Source organism: Nicotiana sylvestris, chromosome 2 (genome assembly GCF_000393655.2).
Source record: "Nicotiana sylvestris chromosome 2, ASM39365v2, whole genome shotgun sequence".
Lineage (NCBI taxonomy): Eukaryota > Viridiplantae > Streptophyta > Magnoliopsida > Solanales > Solanaceae > Nicotiana > Nicotiana sylvestris.
This window is the reverse complement of record NC_091058.1, coordinates 134,383,554-134,407,801: the sequence shown is the minus strand read 5'-3', so window position 1 is coordinate 134,407,801 and position 24,248 is coordinate 134,383,554. Positions and strand designations below refer to the sequence as shown.

Here is a 24,248-nt window from a genome sequence, read left to right as displayed (position 1 = left end):
GTCTTTATTGATGATATTCTGGTATATTCCTGGGGTTGGGAAGATCATGAGCAGCACCTAAGGACTGTTCTTCAGACTCTGAGAGAGAAGAAGTTATATGCTAAGGTCTCAAAATGTGAGTTTTGGTTGGATTCCATGGCATTCCTAGGCCACGTGGTATCGAGTGAGGGTATTAAGGTGGATCCGAAGAAGATAGAGGCCATGCAGAGTTGGCCCAGACCATCCTCAACTACTGAGATCTGCAGTTTCCTTGGCTTGGCGGGTTACTACCGTCGTTTTGTGGAGGGCTTTTCATCGATTGCAGCCCCTATGACTAGGTTGACCCAGAAGGGTGCTCCGTTCCAGTGGACAAAAGAGTGTGAGGCAAGCTTTCAGAAGCTCAAGACAACTTTGACTACAACCCCAATTTTGATACTGCCTACAGGTTCGGGGTCTTATACGGTCTATTGTGATGCCTCAAGAATTGGCCTCGGAGCAGTGCTGATGCAGGATGGAAGGGTGATTGCCTACACGTCCAGATAGTTGAAGGTACATGAGAAGAATTACCCAGTCCACGACCTTGAGTTAGCTACCATTGTTCACGCCTTGAAGATCTGGCACCATTATTTATACGGTGTGCCTTGTGAGATTTATACTGACCATCGGAGCTTGCAGCACCTGTTCAAGCAAAAGGAACTAAATTTTCTCTAGAGGAGGTGGTTAAAGTTGTTGAAAGAATATGATATCACTATTCTATATTACCTGGGTAAGGCCAATGTGGTGGCCAATGCTTTGAGTCGCCGGTCAGAGAGTTTGCGGAGTTTGGCTTATTTACCAGCATTAGAGAGGCCTATGGCAATGGATGTTCAGGCCTTAACCAGCCAGTTTGTGAGATTGGATCTTTCGAAGCCCAGTCGGGTTCTAGCTTGCATGGTTTCTCGGTCTTCCTTATTTGATCGTACCAGGGAGCGGCAGTATGATAACCCTCACTTACTTGTCCTCAAGAACAAGGTTCAGCACAGTGACGCCAGAGATGTAGCTATTAGTGATGATGGTGTATTGAGGATGTAGGGTCGGATTTGTGTACCCAATGTAGATGGGCTTCGGGAGTTGATTCTGGAGGAGGCCCACAGTTCGCGGTATTCCATTCATCTGGGTGCTATGAAGATGTATCAGGATTTGAGACAACACTATTAGTGGAGCGGATGAAGAAAGATATAGTTAGGTTTGTAGCTTGGTGCCTCAACTGTCAGCTGGTGAAGTATAAGCACCAAAGACCGGGTGGGTTGCTTTAGCAGATAAAGATTCTGGATTGGAAGTGGGAGCGAATCACCATGGACTTTGTAGTTGGGCTCTCACAGACTTTGAGAAAGTTCGAAGCTATTTGGGTGATTGTGGATCGGCTGACCAAGTCCGCTCATTTCATTCTTATGTGTACTACTTATTTATCGGAGCAGTTGGTGGAGATTTACATCTGGGAGATTGTTCGTCTGCATGGTATTCCAGTGTCCATCATTTTAGATAGAGGTAATCAGCTCACATCACGACTCGGGAGAGTCGTTTAGCATGAGTTGGGTACTCGGGTGGAGTTGAGTACTGCATTTCACCCTCAGATAGACGGGCAGTCCGAGTGCACTATTCAGATTCTTGAGGATATGCTCCGTGCGTGTGTGATTAAGTTTGGAGGGTCTTGGGATCAGTTCTTGCCATTAGCGAAGTTTGCATACAACAACAGTTATCAGTCCAGCATTCAGATGGCGCCGTATGAGGCTTTATATGGTAGGCGGTGTAGATCCCCGGTGTGTTGGTTTGAGCTGGGTAAGGCTAGATTGTTGGGCATAGACTTGGTTCAGGATGCTTTGGAGAAGGTTAAGATGTTTCAGGATAGACTCCGTACAGCCCAGTCTAAACAGAAGAGTTACGCAGACCGGAAGGTTCGTGATGTTTTCTATATGGTTGAAGAACGGGTTTTGCTTTGGGTTTCGCCAATGAAGGGCGTTATGAGATTTGGGAAGAAAGGGAAGTTGAGTCCGAGGTTTATTGGCCCTATTGAGATATTGAGGCGTGTTGGGGAGGTTGCTTATGAGATTGCTTACCTCCTAGATTGACAGGAGTTCATCCGGTATTTCATGTTTCAATGATCCAGAGGTATCACGGTGATCTGTCGCACGTGTTGGATTTCAGTTCAGTCCAGTTGGACAAGGATTTATCCTATGTTAAGGAGCCAGTGGCAATATTGGACAAGCAGGTTAGAAAGTTGAGGTCAAAGAACATTGCATCAGTAAAGGTTTAAAGGCGGGGTCAGCCGGTCGAAGAGGCGACTTGGGAGACCGAGCAGGATATGCACAGTCGTTACCCTCATCTTTTCACTACTTCAGGTATGTCTCTATGCTCGTTCGAGTACCAACGAATGTTTAAGTGTAGGAGGATGTGACGACCCGACCAGTCGCCTTATTAACTGCTTTTCCCGAGTTTATTTCTGCTATTTTGATTTGTCGGGATGTTTGGTTTTGAGTTTCGGAGAGTTTTGGGACACTTAGTCCCTAATGAGAGCTTAAGTGTTGGAAGGTTGACCGTAGTCGGAACAGTGTGAAGACGGCCTCGGAATGGAAATCTGGTGGTTCTGTTAGCTTCGTTGGGTGATTTCGGGCTTAGGGGTGTGTTCGTATTGTGTTTTGGAGGTCCGTAGCTAATTTAGGCTTGAAATGCCGAAAGGTCGAATTTTGAAGTTTCCGGTTTGATAGTGAGATTATGATCCGAGGGTTGAAATGGAATTACGGAAGTTGGAGTAACTCCGTAGTGTTGAATGTGACGTGTGTGCAAAATTTCAGGTCATTCGGACGAGGTTTGATAGACTTTTTCATCGAAAGCGTATTTTTTAGAGTTTTTGGGATTCTTAAACTTGAATCTGATTAAAAATAGATGTTTTGATGTTGTTTTGAGCATTTCGAAGGTCGGAACAAGTTTGAATGAAGTTATGTGATATGTTGGTAGGTTTGGTTGAGGTTCCGTGGGCCTCGAAATGATTTCGGGTGGTTGACGGAAAGATTTTTGGGATTTGGAGTTGCAGCTTCAGCTGTTTTACTGTCATAGCTGCACCTGCGAGTGTGGGACCGCAGGTGCGGAGCCGCAGAAGCGGCAGATCAATTGCAGAAGCGGAAATGGGGAGGTTCAGCAGGAGCCGCAGAAGCGGTAGGCTATCCGTAGGAGCGATACCGCATCTGCGGATGGTGAGTCGCAGATGCGGAATCTGGTTTTAAGTGAGGAGTCGCAGATGTGACCAGTGTTCCGCAAAAGCAGGACCGCAGATGCGGTAACAGCTGGGCAGAAATATAAAATTTTGAGGGTTTAATTTCAAAAGTTGGAAATTCGATTTGGAGCTCGGGAGAGGGCGATTTTGGGAGGAAATTGAAGAGTAGATCAGTGGGTAACAATTCTTTACCCCTTTCTATTTATATTCCATCAATCTATAGTTAGTTTCATCATTTAATTTCGGATTGGAGATGAAAATTGGGGAAAGGTTAGAAGAAAGCCCTTAGACCTAAAATTCAACTTTTGATTGGGACCTTAGATTTGGATAATATTTGTATGCATGAACTCGTGAGAGTATGAGGATTCTAAAAATATAAATTTTACCCGATTTCGAGACGTGGGCCCGAGGAGCATTTTGGTCATTTTACCTAATTTCTCATATTAGTTTAGAATTTCTTTGTAGAATCAGTTACTTGAAGAGTTATTTACATTATGCAATTGAATTGAATAGATTTGGGTCATTTGGAGTTGAGTACTCGTGGCAAGAGCGTGGTTTCGGATTGATTATTAAGCCGGTTCGAGGTAAGTGTCTTGCCTAACCTTGTGGGGGGGGACCTTCCCCTTAGGATTTGGTATATTTGGTAATTGAAAGCCTTGTACGTGAGGTGACGAGTGCGTACTTGTGCTAATTGTTGGAAATCCGATTTTCATTAAGTAATTACTAGTATGTTTCCTTTCCTATTTTCATTACTTGCACTATTAAGCTTGTTGTTAGCTTATGAAAGCATGTCTAAGTGACTTAATTGTTTTACATGCTCAAACTGCCTTACCTGAATTCTGTGTAGCATGTTAGGCTAGAATTACTTGTTTGCCTTAATATGAAATTTGCCATTTCTGAATATTTTTCTGTTACTGATGTGTATTTACATTGGGACTACGGATGTGGGATTCCGGTAGCTCACTCTTGTCTGTTTATTTTGAGACTACGGATGTGGGATTCCAGTAGATCCCCCTGCATAGTTATATGGAACTACGGGAATGCACCCGGTAGATTCCCCTAATACTAGGCAGTTAAATTTGAGACTACGGAACATGATTCTAGTAGATCCCCGCGCACTATGAGTTGGACTACGGGATGGTATCCCGGGAGATCCATTGGATATTTATATTTGGGACTACAGGACAGTATCCTGGGAGATCCCCGATTGTTATTTTGGTGCTGAACCGTATTTCTTTCTATATTTACCTTGCCTCTGTAATAGTTGTTGTTGCCCTTTATATCTTGTGTTACTTTTATTGATGTACTTATTTATATTGTTCTGTCCTACATTGTTGAACTTTATATTTTATTTAACCTCAGTAGGGCCCTGACCTTCCTTGGCACTACCCGACCGAGGTTAGGCTTGGCACTTACTGAGTACCGTTGTGGTGTACTCATGCCCTATGCATGTTTTTCATGTGCAGATCCAGGTATTTCGACTCAGACTTACCATCCTTGAGGCGAGGCGACCGTTCGGAGACTTCGAGGTATATCTGCCACATCTGCAGACCGAGAAGTCTCTCTCCACTCTCTCTTATAGTTACCACCCTTCTGTATTTATTTTGTTTTAGACTATTCTGGAGTTAGAGCACTATGTAGTGATCCTTAGCTTGTGATTCATGGGTTTCCGGGTCTTGGAGATATGTATTGGTTTTTGAGAGTTAAATATTGTGTATGCCGAGCGGCACTTTTAAACACTGTCTTATTACTCTAATTCTGTTTTAAATTGTTTTATTTCCACAAATTAGTTTATCTTCCGCAATTTAGGCTTACCTAGTCATATGGACTAGGTGCCGTCATGATGGTTCACGGAGGGCGAACCGGGATCATGACAGTCATCCTCGTGCAGATCTCTTCTTTCTCGTCATCATGATGCCAACATTCATCACCAAGAATAACCTTGCAATCCTTACACAGCCCTCTGCCACACCTCCTAAGGAGAAGATAATCAATCTGAGTCTTCACCACCGTACTTTGGAAAGTAACCAAATGCTCCTCCCTTTTCTGAAAACTAGAGTTCGCAATCACCAGCTCAAATGCCTTAGCGAAATTCAACAGCAAAGTACCTCATGTGTTCATATCTCCAAAATCGAAGCTGCCATACACCTCACCATAACCACATGCAGTCGACCCAATATGTCCATTGAAATCTCTCCTATAAATATCCTCTCAGCCGGCGGAATATTATACACAATCTCATCCATTCCCTCCTTGAAGTACCTCTTAACCTCCTCATCCAAGCCCACTTGCGTCGGTACGTAAGCGCTAATGACATTTAGAGTGCACTATCGAACCACCAACTTAACAGTCATTAACTTATCATTCACCCACCTAACCTCTATCACAGACTCTCTAAGTTCCCTATCCACCAAAATACACACACCATTCTTACCCTTCAGGACTCCAGAGTACTACAGTTTATACACGTCCGCATCTTTCGCCTTCGAATCCTACCCACCTGATCTCCTAGACACACGCTGTGTTGACCTTCCTCTTCTAGAGGATCTTTGCCAACTCTATAGACTTACTCGTCAATGTACCTATGTTCCATGACCCCTCCCATATATTTCTAATACACTTCTGATGAGTGTGAGAACTAAGAATACTACTAATACACTTCTACTATATAGTAGAATATATATATATATATATAGACACACACATATATCTATATTGTAGACAAAAAAATGTTCTGTACACAAAAACTTAAACCAGCTTTCATCTTATTTTACTATTTATTTGTCTTTTCTTGAACATTATTCTTGGTTTTGTTACCACAGATTAGGGGTATACATAGACCAGGTTGGTTCGATTTTTATCATAATCAAACCAAACCAACTATTTCATTTTGGATTGGTTTGGTTTTGTCGGGTTTTCAGGTTTTTCAGGTTTTTTGCTACATGAATATTATTTCAATCTTACTTTGTTAAAGTTATAAATAAAGTTTTAATAAGTGAATATATGTTTAGTAAAAATTTAAAAAAAAAATTGACAAACATATGATATATTAAGATATTCTTATGGAAGAATTGTTTTAGTAACACATAATAGTGATTTTCTTAGTCATCTAAGAATAATTTTTCGATGATGTACGCTTTTAAGATTAATTGAATTTGATAATTAAACATAAAAAACAATATGATACCTAAATAATGATATGTTCTATTTAAATTTAAATTATGGAAATACTATTTCAAATTTGAAAAAGATAAAAAAAAATCTTGATATATGAATATGGAAGAACAAAGAGATGATTGAAACATTTCAATAACATTTGATAAGAAAGTAAGACAACCCATTATTTAAAGTAAACAAAAATAAATGCACTTTATAGTTATATTAAATATTTCATTTCATAAGAAAATCTCAAATATTTCTAAATATTATTTCTAAAGAAAAGTATATATAAAGTCTTAAAAGTAGAAATAAAAATTATATATGTCGGTTTGATTCGGGTTTTTTTTTATTTAATACCAAACCCAATCAAACCAAACCTAATCGAATTTTTTAATCGAGTTGGTTTGACTTTTCGGTTTCGGTGAAGTTTTCCGGTTCGGTTAGAACACCCTACCAGAGAGGCTAAGTTCATAACCAGACTTGTATTTCCTTTATATTTATTTCATAATCTTGTTTGTGTTCTTATTCATTTCATATTTTTGGGTCAAATCAATTTACTTGTCTATAAATCATGTTACAAATTCAATTGTACTGTTTTAGGGGTATAAACAATTATTAAATAAGAATATAATTGGAAAGAAAAATATGTAAAGATCCTACCACACCGAATTGGTCCTTATGTAAAATGGCCCTTTTTCATTATTACATGACAATAAATTTAACAATGCAATATAACAAATTTTAGGTAACAATCCAAACAAATATTGTAATTATAATAACAATACAATTTGATACGAAAGGGTAACAACATTCCCAACAAAATGCAAGTATTTAACCCCGAGAGAGAGTGAGTGGACGCTGTCCCTGTGGCGAAGGTCACATATGAGTCATGGTCCATCTTCTCTAGCACTTGAATCCTCTGCTTCCCTTTTCACCAAAATACTCCATTACACTCAACGCAGAAACCTTCCCAAAGGCCAATCCCTTCACGCCCATCTCATTAAAACAGGTTCTTCCTCTTCTTGCATATACTTATCCAACAGCATTGTCAACTTATACGCCAAGTGCCACCGCTTGTTGGACGCCCATGTCGCCTTTCAAGAAATAACAAACAAAGACGTCGTCTCATGGAACTGTCTCATCAATGGCTACTCTCAACTGGGCCGTCCAGATTCATCTCTTTCCGTCCTCAAACTCTTCAAGCAAATGAGACAACAGGACGAAAACTCCCATGTCCTTCCAAATCCTCACACATTTGCTGGCATTTTCACCGCGGTTTCAACTTTGGGGGAGTACTACTCCTTTACAGGGAAGCAAGCTCATTGTCTTGCCTTCAAACTCAGTTACCTTAACGATGTATATGTGGGTAGTTCCTTGTTGAACATGTATTGCAAGTCTGGTGGTCATCATCTTGTTGATGCTCGCAAGATGTTTGATGAAATGCCTGAGAGAAATTCTGTATCTTGGACTACGATGATCTCTGGGTATGCATCACAGAGGCTAGCCAAGGAGGCTGTGGGAGTGTTTAGGATGATGCTATGGGAGCAAGGCCGAGGGCAGGATTATGTGAATGAGTTTGTGTTTACTAGTGTTCTGAGTGCTATTGCATTGCCAGAGTTTAACCCGGTAGGGAAGCAAATTCATGGTCTTTCCCTCAAGAATGGATTTTTGTGGAACGTTTCTGTTGCCAATGCTACTGTTACTATGTATGCAAAGTGTGGGAGTTTGGATGATGCATGTCGGGTGTTCGAGCTTTCCTCTGAAAAGAATTCTATAACCTGGTCTGCATTAATAACAGGTTACGCGCAGAATGGGGACTGCGAGAAGGCCTTGAAGTTGTTTTCGCAGATGCATTTCTGTGGGATGAATCCGAGCGAGTACACTCTGGTTGGAGTGATTAATGCTTGTAGTGATTTTGATGCTCTTAGTGAAGGAAAACAGGTGCATGGATATCTATTGAAGTTAGGGTTTGAGCCTCAAATGTATATTCTGACTGCGTTAGTGGATATGTATGCTAAATGTGGCAATGTTAGTGATGCCAGAAGAGGTTTTGATTATTTGAAAGAACCCGATATAGTTTTATGGACTTCCATGATAGCGGGATATGTTAAGAATGGGGATAATGAAAATGCAATGGGTATGTACTGTAGAATGCTGGTGGAGGGTGTTGTACCTAATGAGTTGACGATGGCTAGCGTGTTAAAAGTCTGTTCTAGCCTTGCTGCTCTGGAACAGGGGAAGCAGATTCATGCTCATATAGTCAAGCATGGGCTTAGTCTTGAAGTTCCAATTGGAAGCGCTCTCTCAACTATGTATGCAAAATCTGGAAGCCTTCATGACTGTAATCTAGTCTTTAGGAGGATGCCTGCGAGGGACTTAGTGTCATGGAACTCAATGATGTCAGGTCTTTCACAGAATGGCCGCGGCACTGAAGCCCTTGAACTTTTTGAAGAAATGCTTCTTGAGGGAACAAGGCCAGATTATGTCACTTTTGTGAATATTCTTTCTGCTTGTAGCCACATGGGATTGTTAGAGAGAGGGCAAAATATTTTCAAGATGATGTCTGATGAGTTTGGAATAGAGCCTAGGCTAGAGCATTTTGCGTGCATGGTAGATATGTTCGGTCGTGCTGGAAAACTCTATGAAGCAAAAGAGTTTATCGAGTCAGCAGCAAATCATGTTGACCATGGTCTGTGCTTGTGGCGTATCATGCTAAGTGCTTGCCGGAACTATAGAAACTATGAATTAGGTGCATACGCAGGAGAGAAGTTAATGGAATTGGGTTCACAAGAGTCATCTGCTTATGTGCTACTCTCTAGTATTTATTCAGCTCTGGGAAGATTGGAGGATGTTGAATGCGTGAGAAGGTTGATGAATCTCCGTGGAGTAAGCAAGGAGCCTGGATGTAGCTGGATTGAGCTGAAGAGTCAGTTTCATGTATTTGTTGTCGGAGATCAGTTGCATCCACAAATCGTAGGTATACGTGAAGAGTTATTGAGGTTAAGAAAGCAAATGAAAGATGAGGGATATAAACCAGGTTTTGATCCTTGCTTAGAACTGGAAGTTATAATGGACTGATTCCATGCAGAATGTAGATGATTTTCTGGAAATTATATTTTTGCAGTGTTTCTTCTTTAATCACGTTCTGTTTTTTTTTTTTTTAAATTCATCTCATTGCTTTCCTCGTTCCTTCTGAGCTTGTTAGAGATGTTCTGCTTAACCCATCTTTCGTTTCGTTTTCTTGTAACAATGCTGCATTCTAATCATGATAAGCATTCGGTTGTGTTTCATCAGCATTATGATCTCCTATTCTTTTTCCAAAGGTAGAAAAACAGCAGCAGCAGTTAAGAAAGAAATAGAATAGTTGAAGGAATAAAGTAGTAAAGATTTTTAAAAAAGAAAGGCAGATACACTTAAGAATTCAACAATGGTTGTCCTTTTTTCTTTTTTTTCCTTCTGTTCTGCAATAATCAAGGCTAGGTATATGCTATGCGCATAATAAAAGATATTTACACTAACAATCCGTAAAATTCTGAGAATCCTTTAATTCAGGATCGATTACTTTATGGTAGATAGAAAGGCAGCTTGCAGCGCGATGTGCTCAAAAGAGTGGAGCTTTTGCTCATTAGGGCAGCCATCAGATAACATGGAAACTTATTTGTTTCTTTTTTGAAATGGAAGAATCTTATTTGTCTGAGTACCAGAGAAGTAAACGTTTTTTGTCAAGAGTTTAACTCTATATACAGATGGTGGATAAAAGGTTTTACACTATATATGATTGTCATCTAAAAGATAATTACAGATACCACTCCATAAAGAGTAGGACTAATAACATGAAAAATAAGGCAAGTTAGCCCCATAAACAAAAACATTTCTGAACGATGGCACTTAGTTGAGATGCTTTTTGTTTAATTCTACCTTTGGCTTATATCAGTAGTGATAATTCTAAATAACCTTTATCATACTATCACGACCCTAAACCCGGATCCGGTTGTGATGGCGCCTCTCGTGAAGACAAGGCCAGCCGACACACTCCCAATTCATTTTTAAGCAATTGAATAATAGAACTAAGTCGTAATCATAATAATAAATCCCAAAATAAGGTAAGTAATACAGTTTGCGGAAGAAGACATAGCCCGACATCGGGGTGTCACCAGTCATGAGCATCTATCATAAAAACTACAAGTCTGAAAAGAGTCGACATAACTATTACATAGCTAAACAGAAGAAAATAAGGTAGAGGGAGAAGCATTGTGCTGCGAATCGCCGGGCAGCTACCTAGTGAATCTCCGAAATCTGCTGGAAGCTCTCTCAACCCTTGCAAGCAGGACCTGATGCGCCTGAATCTGCACACGGGGTGCAGGGAGTAAAGTGAGTACTCCAACTCAGTGAGTAACAATAATAAATGCAAACTGAGTAATAAGAAATCACGTAAAGTCACATCAGCAGGCTATAAAAGAACAGTAAAAGCCAGTAAAAGCATTGAAACAGTGGAAATATGTAAAGTCTCTTCAGTTCAGTTTAAACTTCTTGAAATGCCTTTTTAACAATTAAGCAAGTAAATGACAGGCAACTAGGAAAGGTAAACACATAAAAAACCGCCCCTCGGGCACAATGTCAACAAAATCCGCCCCTCGGGCAATATCATAGAACAACACCAGCCCCTCGGGCTATATCTTACATCACAATGGGTACCCGCGCCCACTGGGGGTGTGTAGACTCCTGGAGGGGCCCCTTACGGCCCAAGCGCAATATCAAGTCATCTCGTGGCATAATCACATAGGCTCTCGACCTCATATCAACAAGCCACCTCGTGGCGTACAAATCTCAGGCCCTCGGCCTCATAATTATAATCAGTGTTTCCTCACAACATAGGCCCTCGGCCTTACTCAGTCAGAATCTCACAAGCCACTCGGGCAACAGTAAAACATGATGCTCAACCCAAAATATCATTTTAAGTGTTAAAGTAGAGTAGACATGGCTGAGTTATGAAAACAGTAGAACATAGCATGACTTAGTATAAGTATAAAGTCAAAACAGTGAGGAAATATTAGTAATAATCCCCTAAAGTTCCAAATAATAGTTGGTACGATGCCCAAATATGGCCTTCAGCCAAAAACATGATGATAGCAAACAGTTTTCAGTCAAATACACGGTAAAACGATCATTCGGGATGGACTAAGTCACAATCCCCAACAGTGCACGACGCCACGCTCGTCATCTAGCGTGTGTGTCACCTCAATATAGCACAACGATGTGCAATCCGGGGTTTCATACCCTCAGGAATACATTTACAATCATTACTCACCACAATCCGGTCCAAACTCTAGCCCGCAATGCCTTTGCCCCTCGACTCGGCCTCAACTCGTGTCGAATCTATCCAAAATTAGAATCACGATGTCAAAATATGCTAAGGGAACGAAGCTCATGCGAAAAATAATCAGGTTATAGCATAAATCCCGAATTTAACCAAAACCTGACCCCCGGGCCCACGTCTCGGAATTCGATAAAATTTACATCAATAGATTCTATATCTCTCCACGAGTTCGTACATATCAAAAGTCCCAAAATCCGACCACAAATGGCCCCTCAAATCCTCAAGTCTAGGTCTCCAATACCAAGCCCTAGTTTCCCCAATTTTAACCCTTAAATTCCATTAATTACGGCTCTAATCCGTGAAATAATACCATAGAAATGCGTTTTAGGTCCAAAATCTTTACCTCAATGAAACCCCCTTGAAATCCTTCTTCAAAGCGCCCAAAAACCTCCAAAACCGACTTAGGAATGGTGGAATAGCTCAAAAATCGCGAAGGAATGAATCTATATGTTCTGCCCTAGCTAAACCGCTTTTGCGATCACAAGCTCGCACCTACGGACTCGCATCTGCGGTCTCAGGTGCGCTTCTACGAAAATCCCTTAAACTTCCAAGTTTTTGCATCTGCACCACTTTACCCGTACTGCGCTATCGCAGGTGCGGTCACCTAGCCGCTTCTGTGGCTCTAGCTCTCCTTGGCCTTTTCTGCTTCTGCGGCCCCTTACTTCGCATCTGCGACATCGCATCTACGGTCCCCAATCCGCAGGTGCGGAAACAATAGAACCAGAAAATCTACAACTTCACCAAAAAACTCCAAACCCTCCGTCAACCATCCGAAATCACCCCGAGGCCCCCGGGACCTCAACCAAAAGCACAAACATATCCCATAACCTTATTCAAACCCGTTCTAACCTTCGGAACGCTCAAAACAACATTAAAACGCCAAAATCACATCAAATTCAAGCCTAAGATTCCAAAATCTTCCGAATTCTGCTTTTCATCAAAAAGTCTATCAAACCACGTCCGAATGACCTGAAATTTGGCACACACATCCCAAATGACATAACACAACTACTGCAGCTCTCGGAATTCTATTCTGACCCCTATATCAAAATTTCACCTAACAACCGAAAAACGCCAAAATTCCAATTTCGCCAATTCAAGCCTAAATCTACTCCGGACCTCCAAAACCCATTCCGATCACGCTCATAAGTCTCAAATCACCTATCAAAGTTATCCAAACCATCGAAACTCACATCTGAGCCCTCTAACACATAAGTCAACATCTTGTTGACTTTTCCAACTTAAGCTTCCTTAAAAGAGACTAAGTGCCTCAAACCTTCTCAAAACCTTTCCGAACCCAAGCCAACCAACCCGATCATATATAGAACCGATAAACAAAGCAATAAGAAGCAGAAATGGGGGAAACAGAGCGATAACTCATGAGACGATTGGACGGGTCGTCACATCCTCCCCATACAAACGTTCGTCCTCGAACGAGTCAAGAAACATATCTGAAGCCTCAAACAGGTGAGGATATCTGCTCTACATCTCCAGCTCGGTCTCCCACGTAGCCTCATCCATGGGCCGACCTCTCCACTGCACTTTCACTGAAGTTGTATCCTTTGATCTCAACTTTCGAACCTGACATCCTAAAATAGCTACTGGCTCCACATCATAAGTCAAATCATCATCTAACTGAACCGTGCTGAAATCCAGAACATGAGACGGATCCCCAATATACTTCCGGAGCACAGAAACATGAAATACCGGATGCACACTCAACAAGCTGGGTGGCAAAGCAAGCTCATAAGCCACCTCCACAATCCTACGAAGCACCTCAAAAAGCCCAATGAACCGAGGACTCAATTTACCCTTCTTCCCAAACCTCATAACACCCTGCATGGGCGAGACCTTCAACAAAACCTTCTCACCAACCATGTAGAACACATCCCGAACTATCATAACTCTTTTGTTAGACTGCACTGTACGAAGCCTTTCCTGGATCACCTTCACCTTCTCTAAAGCATCCTGTACCAAGTCTGTCCCCAATAGCCTAGCCTCACCCGGCTCAAACCAACTAACTGGAGATCTACACCGCCTCCCATACAAGGCCTCATATGGAGCCATCTGAATACTCGACTGGTAGCTGTTGTTATAAGCAAACTCTGCGAGCGGTAGAAACGGATCCCATGACCCTACAAAATCGATGACACAAGCACGCAACATGTCCTCTAATATCTGAATGGTGCTCTCGGACTGCCCATCCGTCTGAGGGTGAAAAGTTGTGCTCAACGCAACTTGAGTACCCAACTCTCGCTGCACAGACCTCCAAAACTGTGATGTAAACTGAGTGCCCCTATATGAAATGATGGAAACTGGGACACCATGCAAATGAACAATCTCCCGGACATAGATCCCTACCAACCGCTTTGAAGAATAGGTAGTACATATAGGAATAAAGTGCGTGGACTTGGTCAGCCGATCCACAATCACCCAAATAGCATCAAACTTCTTCAAAGTCCTTGGAAGTCCAACTACAAAATCCATAGTGATCCTCTCCCACTTCCACTTTGGAATATCCATTTGCTGAAGCAAGCCACCCGGTCTTTGATGCTCATATTTCACCTGCTAATAATTGAGACACCGAGCTACGAATCCCACAATGTCTTTCTTCATTCTCCTCCACCAATAATGTTGCCTCAAATCCTGATACATCTTTGCGGCACCCAAATGTATAGAATATCGCGAGCTATGGGCCTCCTCCAGAATCAACTCCCGAAGCCCATCCACATTGGGCACACAATCCAGCCTTGCATCCTAAACACCCCATCATCACCAATAGTCACATTTCTGGCATTATTGTGCTGAACCCTGTCCTTAAGGACAAGCAAATACGGATCATCATATTGGTGCTCTCTGATGTGATCATATAAGGAAGACCGAGAAATCACACAAGGCAATACCTGACTAGGCTCCGAAATATCTATCATCCCAAACCGATTGGCCAAGGCCTGAATATCAACTGCAAGAGGTCTCTCCCCAACTGGAATATATGTCAAACTACCCATACTCACCGCCTTTCGGCTCAAAGCATCGGCCACCACATTGGCCTTCCCCGGATGGTACAATATAGTGATTTCGTAATCCTTTAGAAACTCCAACCATCTCCGCTGCCTCAAATTGAGATCCTTCTGCTTGAACAAGTTCTGGAGGCTACGATGATCCGTAAACACCTCACAAGACACACCATACAAGTAATGCCTCCAAATCTTCAACGCGTGAACTATGGTAGCCAACTCCAAATCATGAATAAGGTAGTTTTTCTCATAGGGCTTCAACTGACGAGAAGCATAAGCAATAACGCTACCCTCCTACATCAATACACACCCAATACCAACTCTCGAAGCATCACAATACACGGTATATGAACCTGAAGCTGATGGCAAAACTAACACTGGAGTTGTGGTCAAGGCTGTCTTGAGCTTCTGAAAGATCTCCTTACACTCATCCGACCATACAAATGAAGCACCCTTCTGAGTCAACTTGGTCAAGGACAATGCGATAGATGAGAATCCCTTTACAAACCGGCAATAATAACCCGACAAACCAAGAAAGCTACGAATCTCAGTGGTTGAGGATGGTCTGGGCCAACTCTGAACTGCCTCTATCTTCTTTGGATCAACCTGAATACCCTCGCTGGACACCACGTGCCCCAAGAAAGCCACTGAACTGAGCCAAAACTCACACTTGGAGAATTTTGCATAAAGCTTCTCCTCCTTCAATCTCTGCAACACAACTCTCAAATGTTCTGCGTGCTCCTCTTGACTATGCGAATACACCAGAATATCATCAATGAAGACTATGACAAACGAGTCAAGATAAGGCCGGAACACGCTATTCATCAAATGCATGAACGTTGCTGGGGCATTGGTCAGCCCAAAAGACATCACCAAGAACTCATAATGACCATATCGGGTCCTGAAAGTTGTCTTAAGAATATCCAAGTCCCTGTTATTCAATTGGTGATAACCTAAACGGAGATCAATCTTGAAGAACACTCTCGCTCCTTGAAGTTGGTCGAATAAATCATCAATGCGAGGCAAAGGATACTTGTTCTTAACTGTTACTTTGTTCAATTGTCTATAATCAATGCACATCCTCATAGTACCATACTTCTTCTTTACAAATAGAACAGGCGCACCCCAAGGTGACACACTAGGCCGAATGAACCCCTTATTAAGGAGTTCTTGAAGCTGCTCCTTTAACTCATTTAACTCCGCTGGTGCCATACGATACAACGGAATAGAAATGAGATGAGTGCCCGGCACCAAGTCAATACCAAAGTCAATATCCTTGTTCGGTGGCATACCCGGCAGGTCTACAAGAAACACATTGGGAAAATCCCTCACAACTAGAACAAAACCAATACTGAGAGTCTCTGCACCGATATCCCTCACAAAGGCTAGATACGAAAGACAACCCTTCCCAACCATATGTTGGGCCTTCAAGAATGAGATTACCCTACTGGGAACATAATCAGTCAAACCTCGTCACCCAATCCGTGGCACACTCGATATAGCCAATGTGACTATCTTAGCATTATAGTCCAGAATAGCACGACACAGAGATAGCCAATTCATGCCTAAAATAACATCGAAGTCTACCATACATAATAACAACAGATCCACTCGGGTCTCCAGATCCCCAATAGTCACCACATACGACCGGTACACACGGTCTACAATAACATTATCGCCCACCGGAGTAGATACATGAACAGGTGAAACAAGAGACTCATGGGGCGTACCCAAATAATGAGCAAAGTATGATGACACATAAGAAAAGGTGGAATCGGGATCAAATAATATAGAAGCATCTCTGTGGCAGACTGAGACAATACCTGTAATAACAGCATCAGAAGTAATAGCATAGGATCTAGCTGGAAGTGCACAGAAACGGGCCTGACCGCCACCTGATCGACCTCCCCCTCTAGGGCGACCTCTAGCTGACTGACCTCCACCCCAGCTGGCTGGGTGGGTGGGGATAAAGTAACTGGTGCTGAAGTCGATGGCTGACTCCTCTGCTGAGATAAACCCACAAGGCGACGAGGACACTGCCTCCATATATGACCCATCTCTCCACATTCATAGCAACTCCCAGGTGTTGGAGACGGAGACTGAAGGGAACCCTTAGCACCGGAATGACTAGCTGATGCACTTCGCATAGAGGAGCCCTGAACTGATGGAGCATGGGACGAACTCTAAGTTGAAAGGGCACTAAGTGATGATTGCCCCTGATGAGAACTGTGAGAACCATGACCCGATGACGCCCCACGATAACCTAGGCGAGCTGGCTGAGCATGCTTGAATGGACGGCCTTTGCCGTGCTGAAACTGACCTCTCGAAGGAGCACTAATATAACTACCAGATCCTTGAGCCTTCTTGGCCTCCCTCTCTTCTCGCTCCCGGCGACGAACTAACTCAATCTCTCGAGCAATGTCTACAACCTCCTCAAAAGTAGCACTAGTCACCCTCTCTCTGGTCATGAGAATACGAAGCTGATAAGTGAGGCCATCAACAAACCTCCTAATCCTCTCTCTATCTGTCGGAACCAACCAAATCGCATGGCGAGCTAACTTAGAGAACCTTATCTCATACTGCGTCAAAGTCATCTCTCCCTGACGCAACCACTCACTGCCTACGCAGTTCCTCTCTACGAGACTACGACACATACTTCTCCAGAAAGAGAACGGAGAACTGCTGTCAGGTAAGGGATGTTGCACTAACAGGCCTACGCCTCTCAAAAGCCTCCCACCAAGTGAAGGCAACTCTCAAAAACTGATAAGTAGTGAAAGTGACCTCGCTGGTCTCTAGAATACCCGCTGTACGAAGCATCCTCTGACACTTATCCAAGAAACCCTAGGCATCCTCGCCCTCTGCACCACTGAAAGTCGGAGGCTAAAGTCTACCAAACCTCTCCAACCTACACTGCTCGTCCTCTGGCATGGCAGGAACTACATAGTCCTGAGCAGTTACAACCGGCTGGGCTGGATGTGCCCCCGGTGTCTGAAGTCCTTGCACGACCTACTCAGGTGTGCGAGTGGCGGGAGTCCGATTTCCTCCCCCGGCCTGAGAAGTAGTTGTGGCTGTAGTGACTGAAACCGCATGAGCTAGGCCAGTGCATACTAATAGAATCTGAGCCAAAGCCTCCTGAAGACCCGAAATCACAATGGGCACAACTCGTGCCTGAGCTGGTGCTGTTGGAGCGTCCACAACTGTGACTTGATCCTGAACTGGGGCGGCTGGTGGATCTGCAGGTGATGCCCTAGCTACTGTGCGGGCCACACCTCGGTCCCTACCGCGACCACGACCGCATCCTCGCCCTCAAGTGGACACAGCTGGTGGTCGTCCATCCTGACCAGTAGCACGTGTCCTCACCATCTGTGAGAGAATAGAATGACAGAAGTTTAGTACTCGGATCAACAAATTCTCACGACAAGAATTTCAAGAATATGAAGTTTTTCCTAAAGGTTCTGCAGCCTCTCGAGGATAAATACAGATGTCTTCGTACCGATCTGCGAGACTCTACTAAACCTGCTCATGACTCGTGAGACCTATGTAACCTAGGCTCTGATACCAACTTGTCACGACCCTAAACCCGGACCCGGTCGTAATGGCACCTCTCGTGAAGACTAAACCAGCCGACACACTCCCAATTTATTTTTAAGCAATTATATAATAGAACTAAGTCTTAATCATAATAATAAATCCCAAAATAAGGTAAGTAATATAGTTTGTGGAAGAAGATATAGCCCTTCATCGGGGTGTCACCAGTTATGAGTATCTATCATAAAAACTACAAGTCTAAAAGGAGTCGACATAACTATTACGTAGCTAAACAGAAGAAATAAGATAGAAGGAGAAGCACTGGGCTGCGAATCACCGGACAGCTACCTATTGAATCTCCGGAATCTGCTGGAAGCTCTCTCAAGCCTCGCAAGTAGGACCTGATGCTCCTAAATTTGCACACGGGGTGCAGAGAGTAAAGTGAGTACTTCAACTCAGTGAGTAACAATAATCAATGCAGACTGAGTAATAAGAAATCACTTAAAGGCACATCAGCAAGCTATAAAGAAGCAGTAAAAGCCAGTAAAAGCAATGAAACAGTGAAAATATGTAAAGTCTCTTAAGTTCAGTTTAAACTTCTTGAAATGCCTTTTTAACAATTAAGCAAGTAAATGACAGGCAACTAAGAAATGTAAACACATAAAGAACAACCCCTCGAGCAATATCATAGAACAACATCAGCCCCTCGGGCTATATCTCACATCATAATGGGTACCCGCGCTCACTGGGGGTGTGCAGACTCCTGGAGGGGCCCCTTACGGCCCAAGCGCAATATCAAGTCATCTCGTGGCATAATCACATAGGCTCTCGGCCTCATATCAACAAGCCACCTCGTAGCATACAAATCTCAGGCCCTCGGCCTCATAATTATAATCAGCGTTTTCTCACAATATAGGCCCTCGGCCTTACTCAGCCAGAATCTCACAAGCCACTTGGGCAACAGTAAAACATGATGCTCAACCCAAAATATCATTTAAAATATCATTTTAAGTGTTAAAGTAGAGTAGACATGGTTGAGTTATGAAAACAATAGAACATAGCATGACTGAGTACAAGTATAAAGTCAAAACAGTGAGAAAATATTAGTAAAAATCCCCTAAGGGTCCAAATAGTTGACACGAGGCCCAAATATGGCATTCAACCCAAAACATGATGATAGCAAATAGTTTTCAATTATATACGCGGTAAAACGATCATTCGGGATGGACTAAGTCACAATCCCCAACAGTGCACGACCCCATGCTCGTCATCTAGCGTGTGTGTCACCTCAATATAGCACAACGATGTGCAATTCGGAGTTTCATACCCTCAGGACAATATTTACAATCATTACTCACCTCAATCTGGTCCAAACTCTAGCGCGCGACGCCTTTGCCCCTCGAATCAGCCTCGACTCACGTCGAATCTATCCAAAATCAGAATCACGACGTAAAAATATACTAAGGGAATGAAGCCCATGCGAAAATAATCAGGTTATAGCATAAATCCCGAATTTAACCAAACCCCTACCCCGGGCCCACGTCTCGAAATTCGATAAAATTACATCAATAGATTTCTTATCTCCCCACGAGTTCGTACATATCAAAAGCCCCAAAATTCGACCACATATGGCCCCTCAAATCCTCAAGTCTAGGTCTCCAATACCAAACCCTAGTTTTCTCAATTTTAACCCTTAAATTTCATTAATTACAGCTCTAATCCGTGAAATAATACCATAGAAACGAGTTTTAGGTCCAAAATCCTAACCTTAATGAAACCCCCTTGAAATCCTTCTTCAAATCGCTAAAAAAACTCCAAAAACCGACTTAGGAATGGTGGAATAGCTCAAAAATCGCGAAGGAATGAATTTATATGTTCTGCCCCAGCTAAACCGCTTCTACGGTCACAAGCTCGCACCTGTGGTTCCAGGTGCGCTTCTGCGAAATCACTTAAACTTCCATGTTTCCGCATCTGCGACACTTTACCCGCACCTGCGCTATCGCTGGTGCGCTCACCTTGCCGCTTCTGCGGCTCCAGCTCTCCTTGGCCTTTTCCGCTTCTACGGCCCCTTCTTCGCATCCGCGACATCGCACCTGCGGTCCCCAATCCGCAGGTGCGGAAACAACATAACCAGAAAATCTGCAGCTTTACCAAAAAACTCCAAACCCTCCGTCATCCATCCGAAATCATCCTGAGGCCCCCGGGACCTCAACCAAAAGCATAAACATATCCCATAACCTTATTCAAATTCGTTCCAACCTTCGGAATGCTCAAAACAACATTAAAACGCCAAAATCACATCAAATTCAAGCCAAGATTCCAAAATCTTCCGAATTCCGCTTTTGATCAAAAAGTCTACCAAACCACGTCCGAATGACCTGAAATTTTGTACACACATCCCAAATGACATAACAGAACTACTGCAGCTCTCAGAATTCCATTCCGACCCCTATATCAAAATTTCACCTAACAACCGGAAAAAGCCAAAATTTCAACTTCGCCAATTCAAGCCTAAATCTACTCCGGACCTCCAAAACTCATTCCGATCACGCTCCTAAGTCTCAAATCACCTCCCGAAACTATCTGAACTATCGGAACTCACATCCGAGCCCTCTAACACATAAGTCAACATTCGGTTGACTTTTCCAACTTAAGCTTCCTCAAAAGAGACTAAGTGCCTCAAACCTTCTCAAAACCTTTCTGAACCTGAGCCGACCAACCCGATCACATATAGAACCGATAAACAAAGCAATAAAAAACAAAAATGGGAAAAACAGAGCGGTAACTCATGAGACAACTGACCGGGTCGTCACACATACTCTATGCATTTGAAAAGAAAACAGAATAACGAAGCCAGAAGTGTAATTAATTAGTAGATGTGAGTAAAATCATGCTGACTTTCGTCCTTTCGGAGCTATGTTTTTATCCTATTAAGATAAAAATTACTCATAGGAAAGATGTTGGGAGAATGTGTGAACCAGAAACAAAGGTTAACAAAGCTGAAGTTGTATCAAAAGTAAGTGCATGTACATTATACCAGTATTCTATGGTAGATAATCATAAACGCTGCAATATAAGTTGCTGTTTTCATTTTTGAAAAGTAATCTCTTGAATATTCATTGTTGAAAGATTATCTGCCAACAGAGAGAACATAAGCTAATTTCATTTGACAGGCAGAGAAATGTTTCCATTTGCTTATAACATGTGCAATTCCAGTCCAAATCAGGCCTCGAATCAATTAATAATTTGTACACCAAACATCATGGATGAAACGTGTCTATAGACCTATCTAGCATTTCAACTAATAATCACATATTTCCTCCAAAAAGGAGACTACAATATTTCGTCCATGACGTCACGTCATTGACGTGGATATTTATCTTCTACAGCTTTGAGTTTGAAATCTCACGTTTACATTCTTATAAGAATATCTTAGTGATTCTTGGATGTACTTTAACTGGAAGGAGTTAGCTATAAAAGTCGGAAGCGATGACCAAACAGCAAAGTCGTTGTAGTATAGTGGTAAGTATTCCCGCCTGTCACGCGGGTGACCCGGGTTCGATCCCCGGCAACGGCGTTTCTTTTTATTTGTCGCTTTTATCATTTGACTGTCGCAATTCTAGCTGTTTACTCTATAGTAATAGTATTCATTTGGTCTCTTTTGTTTAATTGGGCTTTGATTAATTATACATAAGAAATGGCACATCGGAAAGAAATACTGGTCTCTTTCCAAATTGTTATTATTATTGCTGATGAGATTCAATAGAAGTGGTAATAAACTATTTACAGTTAGCAAATAAACAATACCTCCTTTTGAATGCAAAAACATGTCAAATATCTGACAAATCACGTCCTCATCTGTCAGGGACCTCCATTAGCCATTAGGATTTCTTATCTTCTTTTTTTGTTTGTTTATTTCTCCATACGTGTTTTTCTTGTCTACAACCTTTAGTCAAAGCCGCCAACTGTCAGAAATCTAACCAAAATTTGCCTTGGCCCGTGTTGAGCGTTTAAAATACAAATGTAGCCATGAATATTTCTGGACCACTGCAAATACAACAAATTAGTAGAGACGATGCCCACTTTCAGTAACCCTAGTCGATAATTACAAATTTCTGGTCTAAATGTCCAAAGAAAACAACAGTTTATTTTCTGTTTCAAACGCAGGGGGGATGTACTTTTACCGAACCAGTATCCACTAAATATGCATTTAAATAATATGCACACAAAATATTTGGTATTATAACACAAGTTGAAATTACTTGACAACTAACGCTTATTAGTCCATTGGGTTAAGAGTGCGAATTTAGAACCTTAATTTTGAAAAAAGAAAATTCTTTTTCTTCTGTGTTTTGCGACTCCAAACTGTCTTCTTCTAATGTGATGATGTTACGTTTATTCAGTTTTTTAATTAGATGTTGACACTGCTCACAAAAAAATCATGTTATGCCACTAACCAAAAGTTCACAATTTAAGTTATAGTGTTGCATATATAGCCGCGGTAAATAATAGCCGAAAAGATGTATAAAATTTATACATACATACATATATACATACATACATTATGTATGTTATACAAAAATTATATAAGTTTTATACACTTTTTCGGCTACCAAATGTAAATAGTTTTTGGCGCGAGCTAAAAGTGATAATACCTCAATTCTATTTGTCTCCTAATTTCTATTGGTTAGACTCCCTATTTTAAAAGACATTTTTGGGACTCGCTTAGTGCTTGCCCCAATGCGTCACGCGATCAAAACTCTCTGAGGCTCATACGTGGAGCTTAGTTCTGTAATGCTTACGCTATAAGCATTTGATTATGCGCCCTAAACACGCATCCAAATATTTCTATATAAATCATGTGATAGAACTCCCTGATCAGCACTATTGACTTGCAAAGATTTTTAATAAATGAGAATTTATAGTTATTTCATGGTCTAAACTCTAAAGGCTCAAATTTTCTTCGTTTTTTTCTTTTTCAAATGGAGCGCTGGGAGACACCAAATCCCAATTTGATACTTGTAGTTATATGATTAAGTGAACTTGGTTACTGTAATCGCAAAGAACTCAAGTAATATCCAGTCCTTATGGAACTAATAGTATTCCTAATTCACTGGATTGTACATTTCGAAGCTGTCTGGTATGGAGAATCTTAGTATCAATTAAAACAAAGATTTGGTTGTTCTTGCTTCACAATCTATTTTGATTACTACTAGGAAGATATATAACTTCACAAATTGCTATTGGTATAAACATTATAAGGACTGAGGAGGAAGTTTCATGGGACAATAAGAATTAATTAAATAAAATAAAAACCAAACATCAAGGTTGCCGGAATAATAGAAGATGGGTACCATGTCTGTCACGAGAAGATCACGTGCCAACATGTCCTCTTTTGTACAGTACAAGGGTGTCTTTTTCTATTACGTACATATGAAAACCAGCTTGGAACACCTGGACAACCCTTGAAAATCCTCAAAACACATGAGTGTAATTTAATCTGCATTGTCTCCTCGTTTCTCTAGGTTCTTTTTCTTCAACCATCTTATGTCATGTGTTATGGTCCGTACTTAATTATGAAATTGACCCACCAAACATGATTTTTCTAACACTAAAAAAGATCCCACTAACATGAGCTAAACTTTGAGATTTTAGTCATTTTAAATTATTAGATTCTAATTCAATAAATTATGCATATTTATTAACTTTTTTAAAACAAATCTCGGAATTTGTACCAAAGTTATCGAGTTTGATCAAATTCGTAACCCACAATTTAGCTCCACCCATGAGCAAACACCCCTACATTATGAGTTGAATTATTCATAAATGTTTATAATAAATTAATAAATGTAAGTTATTTTCTCTCCGCGCAAACATAATTGCATACGATGTATTTTCACTTTAATTTTTAATTGCTAAGAGTGAGTTGTTTGACTTA

General features: G+C 41.6%; 1 protein-coding gene and 1 non-coding gene across 2 annotated transcripts; both read left to right on the top strand.

Moving 5' to 3' along the window:
* The first annotated feature begins 7,226 nt into the window (after positions 1 to 7,226).
* Positions 7,227 to 9,681, top strand: LOC104224960 (pentatricopeptide repeat-containing protein At2g33680). The gene has a single exon (XM_009776696.2). The coding sequence runs from the start codon at positions 7,271 to 7,273 to the stop codon at positions 9,464 to 9,466; it is 2,196 nt and encodes a 731-aa protein (XP_009774998.1). The 5' UTR covers positions 7,227 to 7,270; the 3' UTR covers positions 9,467 to 9,681.
* A 12,134-nt stretch (positions 9,682 to 21,815) lies between these two features.
* Positions 21,816 to 21,887, top strand: TRNAD-GUC (transfer RNA aspartic acid (anticodon GUC)). Its single transcript has one exon. It is a non-coding gene; the product is annotated as a tRNA-Asp (tRNA).
* The last annotated feature ends 2,361 nt before the right edge of the window (positions 21,888 to 24,248 follow it).